At 31.5% G+C, this 25,868-nt stretch overlaps 1 protein-coding gene across 1 annotated transcript; it reads left to right on the top strand.

Moving 5' to 3' along the window:
* The first annotated feature begins 226 nt into the window (after nt 1–226).
* Nucleotides 227–24,483, top strand: LOC127738755 (zinc-regulated GTPase metalloprotein activator 1B-like). The gene is made up of 14 exons (XM_052250150.1): nt 227–297; nt 1,960–2,057; nt 2,558–2,644; nt 3,505–3,601; nt 3,980–4,071; nt 4,562–4,621; nt 5,750–5,787; nt 6,487–6,533; nt 6,836–6,922; nt 7,435–7,536; nt 8,170–8,230; nt 9,461–9,595; nt 22,473–22,596; nt 24,140–24,483. Exons 2-14 carry the CDS (start codon nt 1,970–1,972, stop codon nt 24,208–24,210), a joined length of 1,089 nt encoding a protein of 362 aa, XP_052106110.1. The 5' UTR covers nt 227–297; nt 1,960–1,969; the 3' UTR covers nt 24,211–24,483.
* Nucleotides 24,484–25,868: the final 1,385 nt, after the last annotated feature.

The following is a 25,868-nucleotide window of genomic DNA, read 5'->3' as shown; positions in this document are numbered from 1 at the left end:
GTAGTGTCTGTTACAAGAACGCCTTCTTTTTTCAAAGGTGCACCACCCGACATAAATTCTACTTCAATAAAAAGATACAATAAATTTAATTAGGGACAAACAAAAATAATTAACGTTCGTAGACTTTGTGCATAGCTCATAGCAAGAGTTACATAATATGTCTAATATATTTATACCTATTTTTTCCGGATTTTTTATTTGTCCGACATTGTGCTTAACATTATTTTGTAAATTAAGTTATCTCCCTTAGATGAACAGAAAAAAAAACATAAACATATCGAATATCCTTCTTTAAATGTAGGCTTCCTTGTCTGAGAAATATATAAGTATTTAAAAATCTATTCGGTTAATCCAAAAGCTATTTATACAATTATGCTTGATACTAGCTGTAAAACAACACGATTTATGTACAAAAGTCAAAACAGACAAGCGAAAAACAAAATGATATAGACAACAAGTTGAACAACAACTTAGGACAGGCACATACAGAATGTTCCGGGGTTTAACGTGTTTTCGATCGTTCAACCTTGCCCTGACCGGGGAAAGTGGTGCAGCAACTCATAAGAACAAACTGTAAACAAACTGTAAAAAGAGTTGACTTGTTGACTTGAGCAGGTTGCTTTCATGTCGATCCGGCCCCAAGTCGTTCCGTCCCAAGTTGATCCGGCCCCATATTTAAAGTCGATCTGTCCCCAATATAAAAATATTAACAAGGAATAAAAATAAAGATATTTATGATCTCAGTGTCATTGATAAATGTTTATGAATTTTATAATAATATGATAGATCCACAGTAAAAATATTGACGAATATTTGAAAATTTTCATAAGATGAGACATTTATTTGAATATTTTTTCTAATTTATATTTAGATTTCATATAGAAATATAATATTATATATCGACTTGGGACAGATTGACTTTGGGGCGGCAACGACCTGATACCGAGCAGGTTGAGGAATTTATCTTCGTAATGGGTTATAAAATCCCATTTGGGATATAATACCCAAATAGGATATAATTTTACTGTGCAAAATTTTTTTTAGAATCAAGGGAAAAATATTGCAAATGATTACATAAAAGGCAACAACTTTTGGTTAGCAACTTTTCTGAATACCATATTGTTGTAATGTTTATTAGTCATTATGGTTACAAATAAGAAGGATTGTATTGTAGTAATACATGGTATACAGTGGAGAAAGCGTTGTGTAGATTTAGATGTTTGGCAGGAAAGTCAGTGGATGGGTCGAAGGTTATAGGGGTGTTTGTGAGGGATTCTTGTGTTCAGTAAGGGGAAAATTTAGGAAACACCCCTATCCAGGAAATATTGTATTCGCCCTGAAGTATATAAGCGGGTGAGGAATACACCGGGTTCTGTCAATGTTCTTATAAAGAAGACCAGTTTATATGCAGTAGTATGTTACTTAGTTTTAAGTTACATAAGAGCTATAACATTGTGAGGACAACATGTACAAGGTATAAGTTGGTCTAATATAGCAAGTTGGCAGAACAGACTGTCCCATTCCGAGGACAGACTGCACCAGCCCGCACTGCCTGGTAGTGACGGACTGTCCCACTCGGAGGACAGACTGTACCAGCCCACACTGTCTGGTAGTGACAGACTGTCCCACTCGGAGGACAGGTTGTACTAGCCTGCACTGTCTTGTAGTGACAGACCATCCCATTTGGAGAACAGGCTGTTAGATTGTATGATACTTGTATATATTATTGTTCATTGTTACTTTATATCAACAAAGAGTCTGTGTGTATATTTTAGTTCATTGTACATAACATATATAGATAGTTATAGATTTTTGGTATCGCTGTATTGTTTATAGGAATAACATGAATTACTCAAACTACAATTTGTAGACTAGTAAAATGTTGAAATCTTGTTATGATTCCTATTATGCTTAAATTTTATCATCTTTATGTTATTTTGTTTCTGTTACAATAACTAGATATTACACCATGTCTGATAGTGAAGATGATGATATCCCTGACCTTGTACCAGCAGAGAACAACAGAGTACCTATTACAATTATTACTGGCTTTCTAGGTAATACTTTATAAAAAATTATATACATTCTAATCAATCACAACATTGACAATGGTAACCATTTTTTAAAAATTGAATATTAAGTAAAAGTATCGAAACATTCAATTCAATAATCCTGTAAAGACTAAAGTGCAACATGCACTTAACTTCGATGAATTTATAGATAAATTTGTGATTCCCTTGTTATAAAAATAGAAAACTTGACAAAACAAAATAATAAATAAAATTAAGAAAAACTTACTATTTAACTTATAGGATTTCTGTCAGTGTTACAGTTGATGCTCAATCTAATTGCCATCAAATATGACCACCATTATTACTATAAGTTGTGAAATGTATATCATAAACTATGATGGGTTCTTGGTTAGACTAATTAATAGATGTAGTTTATGTTATTAGAGAGATACAGTTCCATGATGCACAAAAATCCTTGTATAAACACATTGTCATGTAAAATTAATATTCATCTCTAGAAATAATAAATGTTCTTCTTTTTTAAGGATCAGGGAAAACAACTTTATTGAACTATGTCCTTACTGAGCAGCATGGGAAAAAGATAGCAGTTATAATGAATGAATTTGGTGAAGGTTAGTTTGACAAATTTATCCTAAAATTTCTTAATTCATCCAGTTAGGTAATGTGGTGCCATTTAAGAATAGGTTAGAACAGAAAAAAATATTTTGAAATTTAAGTCAAATTAATGTAAACTACAGTAAAAGAAATCTTCTACAGAAAATGTGGTACATTGGATTCCAAGAAGAAATAAATAATATAGCAACAATAGTATGTGACATATGTTGGTAATAACAGACAAAATTCCAAGTGTAGTGGCACCCTGTTTTTGCTATACTTGTTTGTTCTTTTTGGTTTATAAGTTCTTCATTTTTTTAATAAGTTTTGGATTTTCAAATATTTTGGCCTCGAGCATCACTCAAATGACATATATTGTCGAAATGCGCTCATCTAGTGCAGAAAAATTGGTACTGTTAAATTTTATTTCAACATAATTAACAATTTAGGTCTATTTTGCTGTAATAGATTTGAGTAATGTGAGTGTTCTATCCAAGCATTTCAAATAGGCACCATTGGGTTTGAAATAACACTGTTTTCTTAAATTTATAGCTCCATGTTTATAATACTTACTATTTTGAAATTTGTTCAGATAATATCATGGTAAACAACATAGGACTCAATAGAGTTATTCTATAAGGCCCAGAGAAAGCTCTGAATAAATGTAGTCAAAACTGGACTTCTTGCTTATTGGTATGTGTTCATTTTTTTAATAACATTTTTGACAAATCTCTAATCTCAAGTGTGGTGTTAGCTTGAGATCCAAAGGTTTGTATTCAAAATTCGAGGACTGTGAAGCACAACCTTTATTTAAAAAAGCCTATGTGGGTACCTGTTTATATTTTGCATGTACATAAATTATAATTATACATTTCAGGCGATTCTATAGAAAAGTCCATGTCTATTGGACAGGAAGGAGAGCTGTTCGAGGAATGGTTAGAACTTAGAAATGGATGTCTTTGCTGTTCTGTTAAGTAATTCTATTTGTTTATTTTATTTACCCATTTTGAAATATATTAAGATGAGGACATTTTGGCCGTGAACTCCAGTACTTTAAAACTTGGAGATGAAGAAATATATTTGAAATGGATATAAGTCCTGTTAATATGATTTTTTTAAACCATGTTAACCCCAACTATGTGTCTAAATTTCCAGTATCATTGTCCATATTCACTACCCACATGTATGTTATTTACTAAAAAGTGCTCTGATCTGTAGTATATTTATTTTTAAGATATATATGCATCTGAAACTACCAGACATTTATAATTTATATTGGAGATTCTGTTAAAAAATAGTTATTTGTATACATTGATGTGCTTATAAAATGTGTTTTTATCTTTCTTTTACAGAGACAATGGAGTCAAAGCTATAGAAAATTTAATGACAAAGAAAGGAAAATTTGATTATGTTTTATTAGAAACAACAGGCCTTGCTGATCCAGGTATTGTCATAGCACCTACTATTTCATTTCTTTATCTAAATTATTTTTAGGTAATAATGAGAATATTTTATATGCTGGAAAATTCATTTTAAATTGAATTTAAGAAAAAAAAAGTATGACATTCAATCTTTTTTCGGGAACAAGTTTTCCAATCTCTATAACTGATGTATGCATAAATAGCTGCTTGAGTGCCCTTCATAACAGTACTTGCCCAGATTTCTTTTTTAATATATATTTATAAAAAATAAGTAGCACTTTTATACTTCATGCAAAATGTAACTTGTATTCCATTTGCTTAAAACTTTTAAAAAAAAATCTGCAGATAATTCTTAAAGAAAAATTAATTGAAGCTGAATAAATGATGTTAAAACATTCTCTTGTAGATTAGAATAGTAATTGTATGATAAAAAAAAATACTTAGCTTGAATATGAGAGTAAAGTTTGGATTGTTTTCTCTTTTTGATAACTGTATTTTCTCTTTCCTTTTCAGGTCCTATAGCTTCTATATTTTGGTTAGACGAAGAGTTATGCAGTGATTTATTTCTAGATGGTTTGTATGATTGAATTAATCAATTAGTTTTGATAATTTAGTGGTTTAAAGAGGGTGGTAAAGGGTTATTTTCGTGCAACGTGATCGCCGTTTTTTATTTGACGTTCAACGTGTTTTTACTTTTTTATTTGACGTTCAGTCGTGCAAGACAGGTGCCTCGTTCAACGTGTTCTGCTTATTTAATTTTACGTGCATCATGATTTTCAAATGCTTATTTTGCGTGCTCGGTATTTTTCAAATAAAATTCAAACACTTGGCAGGGATCGTCAAGAAATACTTTTTGAAAAGCCGTAAACCATTTATATCATAAATGTGTATACTAAATCGGGAATAACAAGTAAAACAGAGAATTTATTTACACAAGAAGACAGTGACTCAGTCACAAAAGGTTCACATCAAAGTCTTTATTTTTCGTGCAACGTTCATGACAGAAATGATTTCACGTTCAACGTGAAATTATGTCTTATTTCACGTTTTTTCCATGCAAGCACCCCCCCTTTACCACCCTCTTTAAAGGGGACACATACTCTCCTAAATATTAACAGAAATTTAAAGATAATTAAAATTTGGCTCTTACAAGTGCAAGAAATAACCATTGGATTTTTAGTGATGTACCTGCTGTAACTGGAGTTTCATTATTTATAGGAAACCAAGAGTTATTTCCCTGTATACTATTAGTACTCAGATTTTGTTAGGAATAAAAAAAAATTAAGCTGAAGTTTAAAATATTATATGATTTGACTATTCAAAAAAATCTTTAACTCTAAAAGCAAAATAAATAAGGCATAGTTGAGTAAGAAGTAAGAACTAATTGATTTTCATTTATTGTGCATGTGTTATTATCTTAGTTTGTCTTTATCCATGTGTCTTTAGCACATTTTTCATCAACTATAGATCATAAATTCTTGATATTTGTTCCATAATATATTGAGCTCTTCTACTAGTTATATTATGAGCTTCATTTTCAGATCCATTTGCTAGTCTAGTTCCTTTCAAAATTCACTTTTTATCTATCCCAATGCTTTACTTGTTAATGATATGCAATTTTTGTTTTTCAAATACTTTAATTGATTAATTTTATTGGCAAGATAAAGAATGTAGGTGATTGATTTACATTATTCTTTTCAGGTATTATTACAGTTGTTGATGCTAAATATTGTGAACAGGTAAAGAACAATTGTAGATTTTACACAAAACTTTATTGCACAAAATATAGATAAATATTTTTTAAAACTGTAAATTACAATACAGGGAATTTTTTGTAAAATTGCTAGAATTTTTATTTTATGTTGACAATTTAGGCCTAAACAGTAATAAAATAAACAAGACAAATAAAATATTTAGACTGTTTTTTTTTAGGGTTTGGTGACATTTATCTTCGGCTTTATTGTAGAAACTCTGCCTTTGGTTAAGTAATGTGTAATTTGATAAATTTATAGAATGAAATGCAACTCCTCCATCCTTTATATTTCATTTCTATTTCTTCAGATAAATATTATATTTCGTCTCCTGGCAGCTTCCAGCTGTCAAAAGCAACACATAGGGATCACTTCTATCGTCCAAGTCACACTTTATGTTGATCCACAACTCCTTGAAAAAGTCCACCAATCTTGCACAGATTCTTCTACAGAACATGTAGTTGTTCACCTTCTATTTTAATGTTTGATTGTAGAGATTTTATGGATTTCTCATCCCTAAACATGAACTTAACCATTAATGTGGGTATATTATATGGAGATGGCTCGTAGCATGTCTTCCTTGAAACACTCACACTTTTATATTTATTTGTTAAGATCTAGTATTAAACATATTTAATTATTGTTAATATGAAATTTTTTTTTCAATATCATATTTTATGCTTTCAGTATCTAAATCAAAAGAAGATGGATAACACTATTAATGAGGCAACTAGGTAAACTGAATGTACTTTTAAGTGTTATAATGTATAAGATACTATATAAACTAAAAGTCTTTTTTGCTTTTTAATCCTTTAGTTTTAGAGTCCACTAGGTGAACTAAACGTATATTTACAGTGTTCCAAGGACATATATTTTTTTATTCATGAAGAAGGCATAGGTGTATAAGGTCAGGATTTTTAACAAACTTTTAAAATTTTAAATGTATATTTTAGTCAAGAAATACCATCTTACACATGTAATCGCAATATTTATTGAATATTTTGTATTAATGTTGTTATTATTTCTGTTTGCCCAGACAGATTGCAATGTCCGATGTGATAATAATTAACAAAATAGATTTGGTTACAGAAGAAGAATTGCATCAGCTTAAATCTAGAATCAGGTTGGTAACTTTGTCTTGTATTACTAACAGTCTTTGAGACCCAGTTGTCATCTTTGCATTAGAGTGAAATCTTGCAGTTTGTCATTCTATATCTATTCATTAAACTTTGTTAAACTCAGGGACATGCATGAAATCGTTCGGGTGGAAGTTCAACAAACAAGAATAAATCAGTCACACCTCATTTTTTTTGTCCTACCACTGTCAAACAGCAAGTCATGCTGATTTACCCTGTTCTTCCATTCATTCCAATTTGATTTTTTTTTATTATTTACATTCATTTAGAAAACTATGAAAATATCAGACTACAGTCTTCTTGTGTAGTAATACATGAAAAAATAACCACTGTAAAAAACTATGAAAATATTAGACAACAGTCTTCTTATGTAGTAATACATGAAAAAATAACCACTGTACATTAAGCCAGCAACAATCAATCATTCTTGTATAGTTACTGTACTACAAGTCTGTTGGTAACAAGTTAGTTTTCATAATGCTTTTTTTTCTTATTTCAGAAATATAAATAGTTATGCAACCTTTTTAGAAACAGCACAGTCAAAAACTGATTTAAATAATATACTAGATCTGAATGCTTATGATGGAAAAGGTAAACATAGGTTAGTTGAAAATTACTCAAGCTAGCACCTGATATTTAAAATCTGTAGTTCTATAAGCACATGTCATTTTAAGTTCTTTTAAAGAAATCTTTACAAATTTTATTCATTGGTTCCATGAAATCAAGCTCCTTTTGATTTTAAACATCAAAGTTTGCTTAAAGGAACATTTACAATTGTTTTTTTCCATGAAGACAAGCTAAATGACAATTTTGGGGATGTCATTACAGAGTTGTGGAGACTAATTCATGATAATTCAATGTTGGGAACATGACTTAGAATTACTCAAGTATGCTATATTATATCTTTCTGAAAATATTCACATTGTTTTAATCCATAAAATAAATTTCAAGTGTGTATGTGGTGTTCACTGATTATACAAAGAAGGGCTAAAAACCCAAGAACCTGCAATTTATTCGCTGGACTTAAAATGGGAAATTCCAGCAATTTGCCAACGAAAATGAGTTTAAAAAAATACAGGATTTATTGGACCTATACAAGTTTGCAAAATATTAAATCTCCCCTTTAAAAAAATCATGTGCGTAATAGATACCTTCAACTATAAATTCATAAACTATTGAATAATTACTGATGGAACTTTTATATAGTGATCATACTTTGCTCTATGAATTTCAGTTTGGAAGATTTATTCAAAACAAGAGGATATTCAACAGACAATTTACATAAAATTGATGAGGTAATTATGTCTTTTTAATTTATTTTTTATCATTAATGAAATACAAATAGAGCAGTATATAACTAAAGGTTTCACTTTGATTTTATCTCCACTATTTAAATCATTTTTATTGAGATGTTAGTTGTAGCTATACAGATGGATGTCACAAATTAGCTATGCTGGCAGAAAACCAAGTGAGATTTTGCCTTCACTTAGTGTTCTCATTCTCTGATGTTAGGCATTAAAACATTTTTAACAAGCTTTCTTGGTGAATGCACAGGGCCATCAAGAAAACCACCCAACCTAAAACTTTTTTTTTATGGCCCCGCCACAAAGTGGTCGGGTCCATTTAGTTTTACCCATGTCCGTCATTCCGTCATTATGCAACGAACAATTATACAGACTTTTTTTCTAAACACCATCACATATTGAGCTGATTTTTAGTATGTGAGTCTACTATGATGAGTTACAGATTGATGATGAGTTTACATTTTGATCCGCTCTGCTGATTTTTGTTGAAATTACGGGCCTTGGAATTCAAAAATTTCTTGAAAATAACAGTTATACAGACTTTTTTTCTAAACACCTTCACATCGAGCTGATTTTTAGTATGTTAGTCTACTATGATGAGTTACAGATCAAGTTTAGTTTTGGTTCCGCTCCGCTGATTTTTGCTGAAAAATGTTAGGTTTTGGACTTTGAAAATTTGCGACCAGGAACTTTCGTGTTGTTCCGACACATCTTGTTGGTGTCTGTATTAAAGTAAATATATAATTTTCATGATGACCTTTAAATGTGACTAACAAGACAAAAAGTATAACATCAAGGTTAAAATAAAAGACATCTTTCATTAATATGGTTTTACATTTAGTATCATGATTTAAAGCTGATCTGAAATTTAAAATGCCTGCAACTGCTGAGTATCATTTAAAATACAATACAATAAAAAATCGTGTGTAAAGGATTCTTTCTGAAAAACTTTGCAAAAAGTAGACTTGTATCATGCATTAATGCTTATATGCATATCCTCCCTTAATGACACATTGTGACACTCTAATTAATTCCTCATTTATACAGCACAGGGAACATTTCACTGTGACGTAGCAATCTTGTTCATTGATTATTTCCTCTTTCCCATTTTATTCATATATTTCCATTAGTGTATGTTAAAAGTGTATATCAGAACATAGTACAGTAAATTGTTTCAGTATGATTTGAAAGCAAAAATGTGAATAGTTTATTCTGTTTCAGGATGTGGGTACACTAACTATAGAATGCAAAGGTTGTATGAATAAGCAGTTGTTTGACAAAGCTATACAGAATATACTGTGGGACAAAAATACTAAAAATTCAAATGGACATGTGATGGAAATTCTCAGGTTGAAAGTATGTATGATTTATTTTTTGTATTACTTAATTCATTGTATCCCACTGCAATGTAAATACCTGGTGTCCATCTGTCCATTTGTCCTGTCTTGTAAGTGCTCTAACATGTGCAATTCTTGCCAGATAACGGTATCAAGTCGTCATCGTCCGAAGACATTTGGTTTCCAGACAATAACTTTAGTATCAGTAAATAGAAATCTATGAAATTTAAACACAAGGTTTATAACCACAAAAGGAAGGTTGGAATTGATTTTAGGGGTTATGGTCCTAACAGTTTAGGAATTAGGGGCCAAAAAAGGGCCCAAATAAGCATTTTTCTAGTTTCCAGACAATAACTTTCGGAACGGTGTATGAATCTCTCTGAAATTATACCACAAGTTTCCATACCACAAAGGGATGGTTAGGATTGACTTTGGGGGGTTATGGCTCAAAGCGTTTAGGAATTAGGGGCAAAAAAGGGGGGAAAACAAAGGTTTCCTGGTTAATGGAGCAGTGTAAGGGAGGTAATCCAAACACATTTAAAGTACAATGTTGTGTATGTTTGGATTTCCTCCCTTACACTGCTTTTAAATTATGTATAAAGAAATTTTGTATTGTCTTGAGGTGATTAGCTGTCAATTTATTCTTAGAAGTTACTATTAAAGGAATATTAATTTTAGCAATGATTATGTATGTCATTTTCTATTTTAAGAATTTTATGATGTATTTAAGGTAGATGGGGTGTCTAAATTATAATCCATAGATTTTTTTAATAATTTGCCAAAATGTAGCTTATATCATGCCTTTTTAAAAAAATAATAAAAAGAATGGGTCACGGGACTTATTTTCACGCTACAGGTTGTGCAAAATTGACAGATTTTGTATAGATTATGCATGGAAAACCCAATTTTCTGCCTTAAAACGAAAACTACACCATAGAATTTTGAGATAAAGTATGAGAAGATAGCTCTAATATTGTGCTTTCAGATAAGAAAAAGAAAAAATGGGGTCACGGGACCCGTTTTCTTGCTACATAATAAAAAAGGTAAATTCCTAACACATTCTATTGTAAAAGTAACTTTATCTGAATTAGCTGCCCTTACATTTGAGTTGCCTCCCCTTATATGGTAAAGTTGGAAAAAATTGAATCAAACAAGAAGTATTCTGTTTTTTGTAAAATACAACTATAAATATGATAAAACATGTCATTTTCTATATTTTGAATTCAAAATTCTTACACATGTATTACCTACTACTCTCAAAATTTGCACATTTTATTAAAGATCTAGACCAATTGTTTTCTGGTTTTTCAAAATCCAAGATGGAGGAAGACACCCTATCTACCTTAAATTGGTAATTATGGTTGCAAACACCATTGGAAATTCACAACAGCATAGTGTATTGCACAAAAGCAAAAAATTGAAAATAAATTCAAATCATAACCAATTCTAAGTTCTTTGAATACAGTTATTCGGTGTCAGAAACCTATTATGTGTCAAATATTTAATTACAATCCAAATTCAAACCTGTATCAAGCGTGAATATTGTGTCCATTTTTGCCCCAACTGTTCAGGGTTGGACCTCTGTGGTCGTATCCAGCTGCGCTCAGCAAAGCATTTTATTATCAATGTTTTATATCAGCAATGTCTTGGTTGAGTTTGAAAATTAGTGCTGATAAATTATTTTATAAGGAATTCTGACCCTTGAAAATATGAATTATATAGAAATTTCATTGTAAGCACTTTTAAGCTTACATTTCTTATAAGATTATTATGAAATTTTCATCAAAAGTTTATATCAGCAATGTTGAGGACAAGTTTAACAATCACCCCTGATTTTTTTTCAGGAGTTATATCCCTTTATAAATGTAAATTCTATTGGAAATTGCACTGTAAGCTCTCTCAATACTACATTTCTATTTAGATAGGTGCTCATCAAATATTATTACAGGAGTAATGCACCTTGGAAATAGAAATTATATGGAAAACAAGTTTGATAGCAATCCCATGCATACATTTATGTATCATATCTATGAAAAAGGTTAAAAGAACAAAAACAAAACTTTTTTGTGGTTATTGCCCTTAGACTGATAAAATATGTGCATCACATTGGACTGTTTTTTCTGTTACCCATTATATTGCTAACAAGTACATATTCTATAGCTATAGTAAGTAAAATTACAAACATTTTGATAAAAAAAAAAATCTAACTAGATGCAATTCAAATACATTAAAGTACGGAGGTATTTCTCAATGCAGTTTGTTTAACATTAGAAAGACAAAAAAGGCTATTCATAGTGTAGTTATTTTGTATAAGATGCTTAATATGTCATTACTAGTGGTTTCTAAGATGGGGTAGGATTCTTGATTTAAGACATACTGTAAATGTGTAAATTTTGGCTTAGTGTTATTTTTTCTTATTTCACTATCAAGTCAGATGGCATCTTCGCTAGCCAAGGGTTACGATCCACTTCCCTTCTCTCCACCCTTGGCAGATTAAGCCAACATTTGTGATAACAATGTTGCGCCATCTATCGGTAGATTAAAGTCACACCCATTCCTAATACATTATTCTTGACCAATGGTAGCACTTGAACTCTTCAATTAGGAGGTAAAAACACGGTAGCGTCTAGATTCTACACACTTGGTAAAGCAGGAAACGAAAATATACGTTGATATTAATGCATTTGTCCAAGAAACATACACAGGAACTTCTATTAGTTGATTGAAAACATTCAAATTGTCATTAAATATAGTCGTATGTTTAGGGATGTAAAGACTTGTTGCACAATAAGCACGTGGAAATTGTTTACATACACTTTCTCTAATTCTAAGGAAATTTATCCCTTTCCGAACCTATTGTATAAAAAAATTTAATCAACGTATGGTTGCCGTTGATCTCAGAAGATGATTGGATGAATTTAAGGGTCATAACCTTTAGCAGCACACTGGATGTATCAAAATATGCCAACAGGTGTTAATGAAATTGACAACTTCGGGGAATGTGGAAGGCACTGGAAGGGGACTTTCGTTTAACAAAAAATGAAAATTTATTTATTAATCATTAGAGAAACAGATTCTTACATAGTTACTCGTGGATTATCGGATTTATCCAATCTCGATAGTTAAATTATGAATTTTAAAGTCCTCGCCGAGGCTCGGACTTTAAAATTGATAATTTAACTATCTCGATTGGATAAATCCGATAATCCACTGGTATCAATGTAAAAATCTATATTTCTACATTTACACATGATCATGTTATAGGCGCTTTTTGATTGGATGCAGTGTGTTTCGACTGCAACCAATGAAAATCATTACCTTGTGTCTCCGAAATTCGATCTCAATCCGCCAAGGGTGGAGATGAGGGAAGTGGATCGTAACCCTTGGCTAGCGAAGATGGTCAGAATGGGGGGGGGGGGGGGGGGGGTGGGGGAGAGAAGTTAATGCATTGAATAACAGCCCACCAAAATATCCATGTTTACGCTTCAGACGCATGGAATTTATAAAGTGTTGTTTTCATTTTTTACAATTGAATAAAACCATAGTGTTAAGGACTAGCCAAAAATATAGAGAATCATTTTATCATCTACCACCAACTAAATGTAATTTGCCCTAAAAGGAAGAAAAATGTCATATTCATAAAAAAAATCAACTTTTTTGCTTTGTACCATCAATGTTAGATCTCTAGAATTGTGGTAAAGTGTACATTTTCATCTGACAATGGTCACCTGATCTTGACATTATTTTCAATTTGCCTGCAACAAATTAAAAGTCATAGAATTGAGCTGATTCAAGCTTCTGTGCTTCAAAAAGTTTTGAAAGTTTGAAATAAGGTAATATAAGCAAGACATATCTAGGTGTTAAACAGTGTATGATTCTTCTGGCCTATGTTGGTCCAATATAAGTTCATATCTTTGTAATTATAAGTAATAGGCTCATCTGAACATACGTTAATTTGCATTTTGAGGAGTAAGTCACATCCAGCCAATTATGAATCACTATGCCCTACATTTCATACTTTTTTAACTTTGGTTAGGTTTTGTATAAAAATAAGAAGATGTGGTATGATTGACTGATTTTCAGGTAGGATTTATCTGACCTTGACTTCATTTTCATGATTCAATAGTCTTATGTTAAATTTTCATGGTTAGGTCTGTTTGTCACATACTAAAAGTAATAGGTCAACTATTAAGGTGTATGGAATGATTGTTAGTGTACATGTCCTTCTGAAAGGGTTCTTCTGACCTTGACTTCATTTACATGGATCATTGAAAATTTCTCTGGGTGTCAAAGTTTTACAATTATTAATTCTGAATCCCGAAAAAAAAACTGGACATACTTATGTCTGGGAGAACATGATTTTTTTATAAGTTGTAATTGACTTTGAACTAGCTTTCAGTAACTGCAGTGCTCTTATATCAGTGCTTTGTGTCTATTGTTTTTATGTTAGTTTTTTTTTCCCTTGTACCTATCCTTTGATTATAGCCAATAATTTGCAACCGATATTTACAGTTTGTTCTTATGTTGTGCTGATACACCACTGTCCCAGGTTAGAGAGAGTTGAGTGCTTACAAACATGTTTAATGCAGCCATATTCTTAATTTGCCTGTCCCAAGTCAGGAGCCTGTAGTTCTGTGGTTGTCGTTGGTTCATGTCTTTAATATTTATTTTTCATAAATTTTTTTGTTATACCGGTAAATTAGGCTGTTAGTTTTCTGGTTTGAATTGTTTCACATTTTTCTTGTCATGGCCTTTTAAAGCCAACTATACAATATGGGATTTTCTCATTGTTGAAAGCAATACAGTGGCCTATAATTGCTTATATCAACTTCATTTGAACTCTGGTGGATAGTTGTCTCATTGACAATAATACCACATCTCTTTATTTTTTGATGATATATAATGATTACAAAATTAAGAAAACTGGAGAATTTATAGTAATCTTTAAAGGGGCACTAGCTACGAGATACATAAAAACATTAAATTATGATTTTTTTTTTGTTCAATCATTAATGAAAGTGAAATAGTGAAATAATTATTCACTATTAGCAGCCAGTATGGTTCTGTTTTGTCAAAATAAGCTACGAATCATCGATGATGAATTATTCACTTGTAAGTGAATAATTCGACCTCTTAGAATCCGTATTCATGTGAACTTCAATTAAACCCCTTAGCTAGAGATGGATTATGCATGATTGATGCGTGTTAGGCTAATAAAAGAAAAGAATGTCAACATTGAAAGTGAAACAAAAGTAAAACATTTGATTGACTGATTTGATCCACAAAAAATCATTCTGATACAGGTGAAATCTAAAATTAACTTATTTTTTTATACGACCGCAAAAAATAAAAAAATTTTTTACGACCGCAAAAATTAAAAATTTTTTGGTCGTATATTGGTATGACGTTGGCGTCGTCGTCGTCGTCCGAAGACACATTGGTTTTCGCACTCTAACTTTAGTTTAAGTGAATAGATCTCCATGAAATTTTACCATAAGGTTTAATACCACGAAAGGAAGGTTGGGATTGATTTTGGGGGTTATGGTACCAACAGTTAAGGAATTAGGGGCCAAAAAGGGGCCAAAAATAAGCATTTTTGTAACTTCCAGACAATAACTTGTGTGTAAGTGTATGGATCTCTCTGACATTGTACCACAAGATCCATATCACAAAGGGAAGGCTGTAATTGATTTTGGGGGTAATTGCCTCAAAATTTTAGGAATTAGGGGCCAAAAAAAGGGGCAAAAAACAAGCATTTTTCTAGTTTCATGACAATAACTTGTGTGTAAGTGTTTGGATATTTCTGAAATTGTACTACAAGGTTCCATATCACAAACGGAAAGCTGGAATTGAGTTTGGGGGTAATTGCCCGAAACGTTTAGGGATTGGGGGCCAAAAAGGGGCCAAAAATAAGCATTTTTCTAGTTTCCAGACAATAACTTGTGTTCAAGTGTATGGATCTCTCTGAAATTGTACTGCAAGGTACCATACCACAAAGGGAAGGCTGGGATTGAGTTTGGGGGTGATGAATCATAAGGGGGTTCAAAAAATTTGGGGGGGGGGATTTTTTTTTTTTCTTTTTTTTTCTTTTCCTTTTTTTTTTCTTTTAAAATTTTCCATTTTAAGTTGGTTATTTCTGATTTATATTTAAAAGCAAATAATAATGATATGGTAGGAGATACACACCAAACAGGATGTGTAAATTATTATATAATAAGTATTGTGCAATAGCAAGAAATTTTCAATTGCACAGTATTGCACAATAGCAAGAAATCTTCAATTGCACAGTATTGCGCAATAGCAAGAAATCTTCAATTGCACAGTATTGCGCAATAGCAAGAAATATCCAATAGCACAATATTGCGCAATAGCAAGAAATTGTCAATTGTACAGTATTGCGCAATAGCAAGAAATATTCAATTGCACAGTATTGTGCAAAAGAAGATACTTCATATAAATTGCTTATTTCTTGATCAATTTCAATGGGGTTTTATTCTTGAATTCTTGGGGTTCTTTAATATGCTGAATCTAACCGTGTATTAAGTTTTTGGATTTTAGGCCCCGTTTTTAAATTGGTCCACATTGAGGTCCAAAGGGTCCAAAATTTAACTTTGTTTGATTTCATCAAAAATTGAATTATTGGGGTTCTTTGATATGCCGAATCTAACCGTGTATTTAGATTCTTAATTTTTGGTTCCGTTTTCAAATTGGTCTACATAAAGGTCCAAAGGGTCCAAAATTAAACTTAGTTTGATTTTAACAAAAATTGAATTTTTAGGGTTCTTTGATATGCTGAATCTAAACATGTATTTAGATTTTTGATTATGGGCCCAGTTTTCAAGTTGGTCCAAATCGGGGTCCAAAATTAAACTTTGTTTGATTTCAACAAAAATTGAATATATGGGGTTCTTTGATATGCTGAATCTAACCATGTATTTAGATTTTTGATTTTTGGGCCCCGTTATCAACTTTGTCCACATTGAGATCAAAAGGGTCCAAAATTAAACTTTGTTTTATTTCATCAAAAATTGAATTCTTGGGGTTCTTTGATATGCTGAATCTAACCATGTATTTAGATTTTGGATATTGGACCATAATAGGTGAATGTCCAATTTAAAATTTTTAAGTTCTTAGACCACATTCATTCTGTGTCAGAAACCTATGCTGTGTCAAATATTTAATCACAATCCAAATTCAGAGCTGTATCAAGCTTGAATGTTGTGTCCATACTTGCCCCAACTGTTCAGGGTTCGACCTCTGCGGTCGTATCAAGCTGCGCCCTGCGGAGCATTTTATTAATCTTAAATTGAAATCAAACAGACATAGAAAAACCATTTGCACGAGGTCCATATATCTATTGATATTTATGTGTATGTTTATATCATGTCATGTGACTGTCGGTTGTTTTCGGGGTCATCTCGATAGTTAATTAGATGGCGTCTAGACTAAAATACACACGAAATGAAGCTACATATAATCGAGCCCATGCCCTGTAAATTGTTTATTTAAAACTTTTTATAATTTGGATAAATGTTTTACATTGTTATAAATCTAATATGAGAATTTGAGTCAAATCGGTGAACATGAATTTGACAGCTAGTGCCCCTTTAAATCGGATGCAAGGAAAAGGAACAGTTTATACTAATCACAATCAGTAATTCAGAAACAGTCAAAGTAAATCTGGAATTAAAAAACTGAACAGTGTATGGTTATCAAAATCGGTAAATCAGAATCCAGAAAACTTTATTGGTTGACTATTGATGGTTTGTTTAATGTCAACTCAGCGCAACAGAAAAACGAACGGAATATAATCGAACAGTTTATTTTATTCACAATTAATAGTTCAGAATAGACCTTATCGCTATTTGGAAATCTGCGCCGCTTGACCCTAGAATCTGCGCCTCTTGAACTATTGATGTCATACAACAATCACTTTTCCATTGTGGCGTCAGTTATTGTCTTTTATTACGTCTAAATTTTACTGGAACCTTTGTGATGTCCAGTAATGGCGGACAAATAGCAATAAGGTGTTTGGACACAATATCTACATAGTACTGGATAGAAATGCAATCTGTTATTCCAAATCCTGAAAACTAGTTAGTATATAGTAATCCTAATTGGTAATTCAGAAGTCAGAAATCTTGAAAGTTTATAGTAATTGCACTTGGTAATTCAGAATCTAGAAAACTGAACATTATGTAGCAATCACAATTTGTAATTTAGAATCTAGAAAACTGGATTTTAATTCAGTTTCCAGAAAACTAGGCAGTATATATTAATCATAGCCAGAAATTAGAACCCCAAAACTGGACAGCAAATCAGCAGCCAGAAAAATGAACAGTATATATTAGGGCTCCTGGAGGTTTACCTTGGTATGTATTACAACCTACATACAGTATACCTCTATTGTCAATGTCTATTGAGGTAGCCAATGAATATCTAACTGATCCTTAGTGTTCATGTAATGAAGACACTGTCCAGTATTGTTGACTATATAAATCATATGATGATTATCGTCTGTTATTATAATATTGTCACTAAGTCTTTAGGTTGAAACATTTTGTACACATCTGACTGGCCACTATATACCCATCTCACTCCATTAATTTTATCTAAGGCAACAATCCTACCACTCCAGTTTTTATCTAGAATATCTATGACATAAATGTCATCATCATTGTCAGTAGCTATTCGTCTAGGAACTGTAAAGATGTGTTTTCTATTGTTATCTAAATGGTACACTTTCTCTTCACTTCCATCAATATCCATCACAATCACTTGTCTTAGACCATTGACAGGAAAGGATTTTCCATTTTCTCTTGCCCCTACTATGATTCGATTAGTTTTGGTTACATGGACAGCTATTGTTTGAAGAGGAGCAAAGTTGTATATTGATTCATGTATCTCTCCAGTGGTGTGTGAAAATATTTGAAGGAAAGGATCTTTGGTATCAGTAGATTTCCTGTTGGTAATGAAGCTATGCTAGATGAATATGTTTTAATATTCTCAACTACCTGAACTGATCCTTTAGTAAGCTGTATTTTCTGTAAGATTTCACTTTCACATTGGTTTATCCACAATGTTCTGTTTTCACAGCAAACTAAATCTTCAACCAGTGGTAGTTCAGTTTTATATTTTTGTACCACTGTAAATTCCGGTTTCTCCTGTGCATTATCATCTTCCAGTTCAGTCAGTTCCCCATGTTGTGACTGTAAAATTGGTTGCATTCTAGGTACATATTGTGGCAATCCTTTAAATCTGATGTTCACTTGAATCTTATCTGTCCTGGCTGTTCTTTCTTGTTTGATTATGCTGAAAATTTCATTTGCATTTTTTGAGACCTAAGGTTTTACTTAAGCTATTTCTTCTAAATTCTAAATCCTTGTTGATCTTTTGTAATCTGTTTTCTTCATTAATTAGGGATTTCCACGGAATGTCCTTCCTTTGACCAAGTTTTTTTAAAAGGTTCTTTGTATGCTTTTCAACTTCGTCCTTCAAAATTTTCTGCTTCTCTGATTCAAATGTTGATTCTTCTGAATATTTCATAAAATCCAATTTAGATAATCCTTTCCCAGTTTGTAAAATGTTCTCCTCAAGTTCAGAATGTAACACTTCAGCTTTCACTGTAAGGTTATAACCTTCAGTTAATTCAATGATATTGTGGTCTTCGTGGGTTTTACGAATGCACAAAGAGCAGATAACTTCTGTACATATATGACAGAATAAACAACTGTTTTGTCCACTATGAACTCCACATGGTATATTACTAAAGTCTGGACTATCCTCAATTAGTTGTTGGTATGTAGCAATGTCTTTGATGTCTATAATTGCATGCTGGTCTTTTGATTTAACTTTTTGATGAAATTTCTGACATTTTATACACAAAAAAAAAGTCACACTGTAAACATTTCCATTTGATCTCAATGGATTCTTCACACATCTGACATAACATTGGAACTTGTCCCTCTTGGAATGAATTTGATAATGCCATTTCAGGGATCTATTTTATTCAACTGCTATATTGGTTGGATCCTGGACATTCTATATCAGTTGATTATTATTAGGTGTTCAAACTATCTTCTTGTGTCAAGGTAACAGATATTTGCTTAGGTTATATCAGTGCTTATATACTTAATTGTTGTACTTATCTAAACAAAGATATAATCTGTACTATAACATGAGTTAAATATTAATTATCATAAATCGTATTGTAACAAGGACACAAGTACTAAGTTTTTATGTACATCTTTGAAATTATTGCATCTTGATTAAAATTTGATATTAAATCAACCATAATGGCCACCGTGGCTAATAAAATGGAACATACGGTAAATTGAGGTTAATTGTCCAATACCTGGAAAATAATAACATGTATTAAAACAGAAAATCTGACGGGCAAAATGCTCAGTATGTAAATATCTACTTTCTATCTAATGGTACCAATATCATTAAATGATTCTTTATAGTTCTTGTCGTTAATTGACAATTTTTCATCAACTTTGGCATTTTTGTCTGTGAATTTGACAACCATAATAAGCATACATGGTTTTAATCAAGGATGTGTATCATATGATTGTGATGGGTCATTATCAGTAAAGTGGATGAAGCATTTCTGCTTCTGCTTATGAACTTTGTTTCAGTTCCATGTATGCAAATTGACAACTATAATTGGGATATACAATTGTTGCATGGTATAAATGCCCATCAGACAATGTTCACTTGACCTTGATCTCATTTTCACTGTTCATTGATTGATTTTAAGTTTTAGTGTTCATATCACATTCTCTATTAGGATGTAATAGGTCAACTTTATTTTGTTTCTAGTCATTTTAAGTTGTTCCTGTTTGTCTGACAAGGTTTACCTGACTTTGACCTCATTTTCATGGTCCATTGGTCAATTAGAAGTTTTCATAAGGTCATTTTCTCAGAAACTGTAAATAGTGGTGAATGATATATGTTGTAATGAGTGATTGTAAGGAGTACATGTCTGTCTGACAGGGTTCATCATAATTGACCTCATTTACATGGTTCATTGATCAATGTTAAGTTTGTGATAACTGTAGTAAGAGTTTGATCTCAATGACTGAAAAAAAAATCAGTTATAATCAGTAAAGAAGGCAAGTCATTTAAGCATGTCCACTCTTGTTTGATTAATCTAAACAAATGTCGTCAATATTTTTTACAGATAGGACAAATGTTATTGAATTATTATTACTTATGTTTTCTGATATTAAATGCTAACCTTTGATCTCCAATTTAAAAAGTGGAGACATTAATTATCTCACCAAATTTTCATTTAAACAAAAAACAATCACAAAAAAATATTGGTATTTTACCATAATCATGCTAATGTTGGATGATTAATAAAAACCTTCATTTTGTCATTCATTGGCAAACCTTAAGATTTCATGATAACTAATATATAATTAAAATTCCTTTTTTTTTCATTGGCACTTTTAGATAGATTATAAAGTGTCAGCACATACAAATGAATACATCAGATTACTTGATAAATAATTCAGAATTACTGTCAAAGTTTTATTTAAAGACTATATAATCCAGATTAAAGAGTGTTATTTATTGCTTACATGTTCATGATCTATTATAACCTTGTATAAATATATGTAGATTTATATTAACCACAAAATAGCCTTGTTTTTATCCTCAAGATAAAATATCATTACCTTTCAGATTTTAAGCTAGGAAAATGCTGATGATACCCAAACTAAATATGATTTTTGCTATTTTACAACAATGTTATTATCCTTTTTATCCTGCAATCAGCCAACTATTGTACAAATAACAGGTACACAAATAAATGTTTGCTTCATTTGTACTTGTACAAATAAAGTCTCTGTTACCCCTCTTCCATATTGAGCAAGCGGTAATGTGGATATTTCTTTTTGCGTACCAGTTCATTTTGGGGTCCTCTTCGCGGTCCGCGTTTAAACTATGTCGATTTCTTTGAAAAATTAGAGACAATGATTTAGATTTTAACCACTAAAGTTTCAAGTGTTGGGTGTAAATTTCAGGATAAAAACAATATATGTACATTGTCGGAAAATATAAGATTTATTTGTACTCGCTGCGAAACAGGAGAAAAGCTCGGCTAGCCTCGCTTTTCGTCCTGTTTCTAAAGCTCATACAAATAAATTTTATATTTTCCGACAATGTACATATATTGTATATGTGTTTAACAACTTTTGCTTTATTTCATTATTGCAAAATCTGTGACAGGATTTATTTAGCATAAAAGAACTCAAATTTTAAATTGTCGCTTTAGTTAAATGCAGCATTTCTTGAAATCACAATTTAAGTTGCTTTTCACGTCTGTTGCACAATGAAAGCAAAAAATAAATTCACACAATGATTTCTGAATTTACAGTATTACCATTTGTAGTATGTCATTATCATTATCTACTCTGTAAAAATAAATAGAAATTCCATTGTATAAATATAGATTCCACCACTGCATCGAGTGTGATACAATATTTCTCTACTAGAGACAGTTAAATTTTCAATTTTAAAATGCAAGGCTCGATGAGCGTTTTAATATTTAAAATTTAACTGCAGAGAGTGGAGAAATATTGTATTGCATGAGATTTGGTGGTAGATTCTGTTTCTCTTATGATTTTTAGACAATACGTATCCTTCGTTTCCAATGATCTGCAAAAAGGTGTGCAGGCATGGTTGTCTTTTTTGGTGACGTCAAAAAAGAAAATTCAAAAGAAAGCAAGAAAATTTTATGTCATAATTGAATTTTGGCACTGAAGAACTGAGATCGAACAAACCACACGTTGATTAAATAAAATAATCAACAGGTCAGGAAAAGGATAAATCTGCTATGAATTAGACAAAAGCATATATTATAATTTTATATATCCTTTTTGTTGTAGGGTTTGTTATCTACTTCAGAAGATAGACGTTTAGTAATACAAGGAGTACAAGAACTATATGATTCATTTTATACAACATCATGGGAAAAACCAGAAGACAGAATTAATAGAATTGTTTTTATAGGTAACACCTTGCTTTAGAATTTTTGGTTTTAAATCTTAAACAAAACATTTGGTATATTGTAAAGACACATGTCTATTGTTGAAGACTGTATACGTTGACCTTTTAATGTCTTTTGTGTGGTTGAATTGCTGTCTCATTGACGTATACCCAACATATCCATTTATGCAAACTCATCATAAACTATATTTGGTTGGGTGACACAGCCATTTTATTACATAACAGGAACAAGATTTTATAGATAGAGGTCACTGACAGAGATGTTCTGTATATATAGATATCTTTTAACTAGACATCTCAGACACTTCAATATATGACTTATCAACAATAAGTTGGAAAACCAATAGTACAGTATGTGCTCATAATTATTTGCAACATTTATTATTATCATATCTCTTAGAAGGACAGTTTAGAATTCACCTTGTTAAAGCTTGTTATATTTTCTGATATGAACTTTGTTAAGCAATACCATACACTGACTCTGAAACATAGCCTCAGGTGCTGTGGATCCATTTATTTTCGTGGATATCAATTTTTGTGGATTGAGGAAAAATTGTATTTTTGTGGATATTTGATTTCTTGGTTTTGTCAAAGTCTGCATGCAAGCCTATAGAATAATTGTACTTTGTTGAACCTTTTAATTCGTGGTTTACCTAAAAAACAGGTATCCCATGAATGATAATGAATCCACAGTATATTTGTATTTTTATATACATGTACTTTTAAGCACTACCAATCTCTCTGAACATGTACTTTTAAGCACTACCAATCTCTCTGAACATGTACTTTCAAGCACTACCAATCTCTCTGAAACTCAATTATGGAATAATTTTTCTGGATATGAAGAGCTCGAGTCATGTGTAAACAGCTTTTATTCCCTGTTTATTAACACAAGTAATCAGTTAATATATTTTTTTGGTAACTACTCATCTAAATTTTTTGGCATTACATACCTCAAAGGTTATTCCAGGAACAAAGTGTTAAAAGCCGATTTTGGCTGATTTTTTTAGACCCCATTTCTATTTTGAAGCTTTGAAATGTTCGATATTGGTATATGTGTTTCAAAACTTTTGTATTAGAGGGTACTGGATGAAGGTTGTTCTAGAATTCATGTGTTATGGTATTTGAGCACATTGAAATAATTTCGTTCATTTATATCAAAGTTTTGCTTCTAACATACATGTAATCAAACTTATTTGTAAATTTAGAAGTGTTTGTATATGAAAATAAAAAATTCTATTTACTTATTCATGATGCTTTCCATTGCACATTTTTAACCACTTCTGCTTACCAACAAGTGAATTAAATAAACTCATCATAGATACCAGGATTGAAATTTTGTATTTGCGCCAGACGGGCGTTTCAAAATGACCCTTATATTTTAACGTTTTAGTCAGATTCATAACTCTTGAAGTGAGTATCAGGAAAGAGCTGAAAATAGAAACATGTTATAAAAGTATATCAAAGTATTGAAAAATAGCTTTTTTAGACAGGTAAAGTAATGAGACGTTTTATCAAAATATCCATTCCCACTTTTTCGTTGTAGGGAAGAATTTAGAAAGACAGATTTTAGAGAACATTATATTTAAATGTGTGACAGACTGTCCAGTTAGCTGACAGGTATATGCTCAGGAATGATGGGATTAACTGAAAACATTTTCATAGAAAAAGGACTTATGATTAGTTCTAGACAGAGTTTTTTATTGGTATTATTAGAAATCTTTGAAAAAAAGTAGACAGGAAATACAAATTTTGGAAACAATCTATACCACCTTTTATACCTTTTGAACTAATATTTCTCTTCTATTCATATGAGAACATCTTTTGATAAATTTTGTTTTGATTTTGTATGTAAGTTTTTAAGTCCTTATCGATTAAATATGGACCTATTCTGCTTGTTGTCTTAATTGTGAATTTCCTTAACTAAAAAGCCTTACATTGTTCATTGAACATAGAAATGTGCTAGTGTGAAATTGGTACATTCATAGGTTAGATTTTTTGGTAAAGGTAGTTTAACAATAAGTTCTGTTCATATCAACTTGAAATTATTTGACATTTTCAAAGTGAATGGGGCCCAGTGGCCGAGTGGTCTAAGTTGTTCAATTAGTTCATCAAATGTATCACTTGCTTGTCAACACTTAGGTTGTGAGTTCCAACTCGCATGTTGAAGGTGCTTTAGTCTCCAATCTTAATTGACTAGATTTGTCAGTTTTATGACGAAGGTGTGTGGTTTTCTCCAGTCTCTCCGGCTTCCTCCACCAATAAAAACTGACCGCCACGTTATAGCCAATAATGCTGAAAGTGGCATTCAACACCAACAATCAATCAATTATAATAGTGAGGGGAACTTTTAAAATGTTATGCCCAATACGATTTTAACCCAGATTTCACAGTTAACCTAACATGGACACATGATGGTGCAAGCAGAGCATTTGTCCTATAGACACATATTCTTGTTTCAAAGCCATCTTCTTACAACACTAATGGTCCAAATTCAAAGTCTCTCACAACAACTCTTTAAGGCTTTACATTAATGCAAGTGATTTGAATAATCTCCCTTTATAAACTCAACAATTTCTTATTATCCTTTCACAAAGTGCTAAATTGTTAAGAAATTGAATACAGTAAATAGATTTAGATTTTGGTTTATCAGTAATATTATGTTTGATAATATTTAGAACTTGAAATTATTACTTTTGTAAACTTTAAACAGTTTCAGACTTTAGCATTTTCCCGTAGAGTTACCAAGCTCTCTGATTCTTCCCTCTTTTTGTGTTGATTGGTCAATAAATAAAAATCTTCAACTTCTCTCAAACCATTAGTTAGAAACCAGTCAAAGAGGGATTATCACCGCGGCAATTCTGCCTATTCATTCAATGAATTTCAGTGGCATACACAATTATTTCATGAAAAAAGGCATAAACCTAAGCTAGCCAAACGACCAATAGGAGATGTTCAGATTTTATCCATGGATGTGTGACTTTAATATTTGAAACCAGGAGTTACTGGGGGATAGCCAGTAAATTGCAGGTACAAATTCTTTAATGGAAAAGAATGAAGAAAAATGGTGTATGGCTAAACTGCTTGACAGTTAATCTTCTGTGCTTTCAAAACAGAAACGTGCCCACTTCCCATCCAATCTGGTTAGGTAATTTCCATGTTTTTCACTGAGGCTGCACTCTGACCTTCAATGACACCAGCAAGTCCCAAAAAGGTCCATCAGACATCAGAGCAATCTTAAATTTGCACCATATATTTGCAGCTGAACAATAAGC

The sequence above is a fragment of the Mytilus californianus genome, unplaced genomic scaffold, assembly GCF_021869535.1.
Source record: "Mytilus californianus isolate M0D057914Y unplaced genomic scaffold, xbMytCali1.0.p SCAF_1, whole genome shotgun sequence".
Taxonomy (NCBI): Eukaryota; Metazoa; Mollusca; class Bivalvia; order Mytilida; family Mytilidae; genus Mytilus; species Mytilus californianus.
The sequence above is the reverse complement of the archived record's forward strand: the minus strand, read 5'-3'. Positions and strand labels throughout refer to the sequence as shown.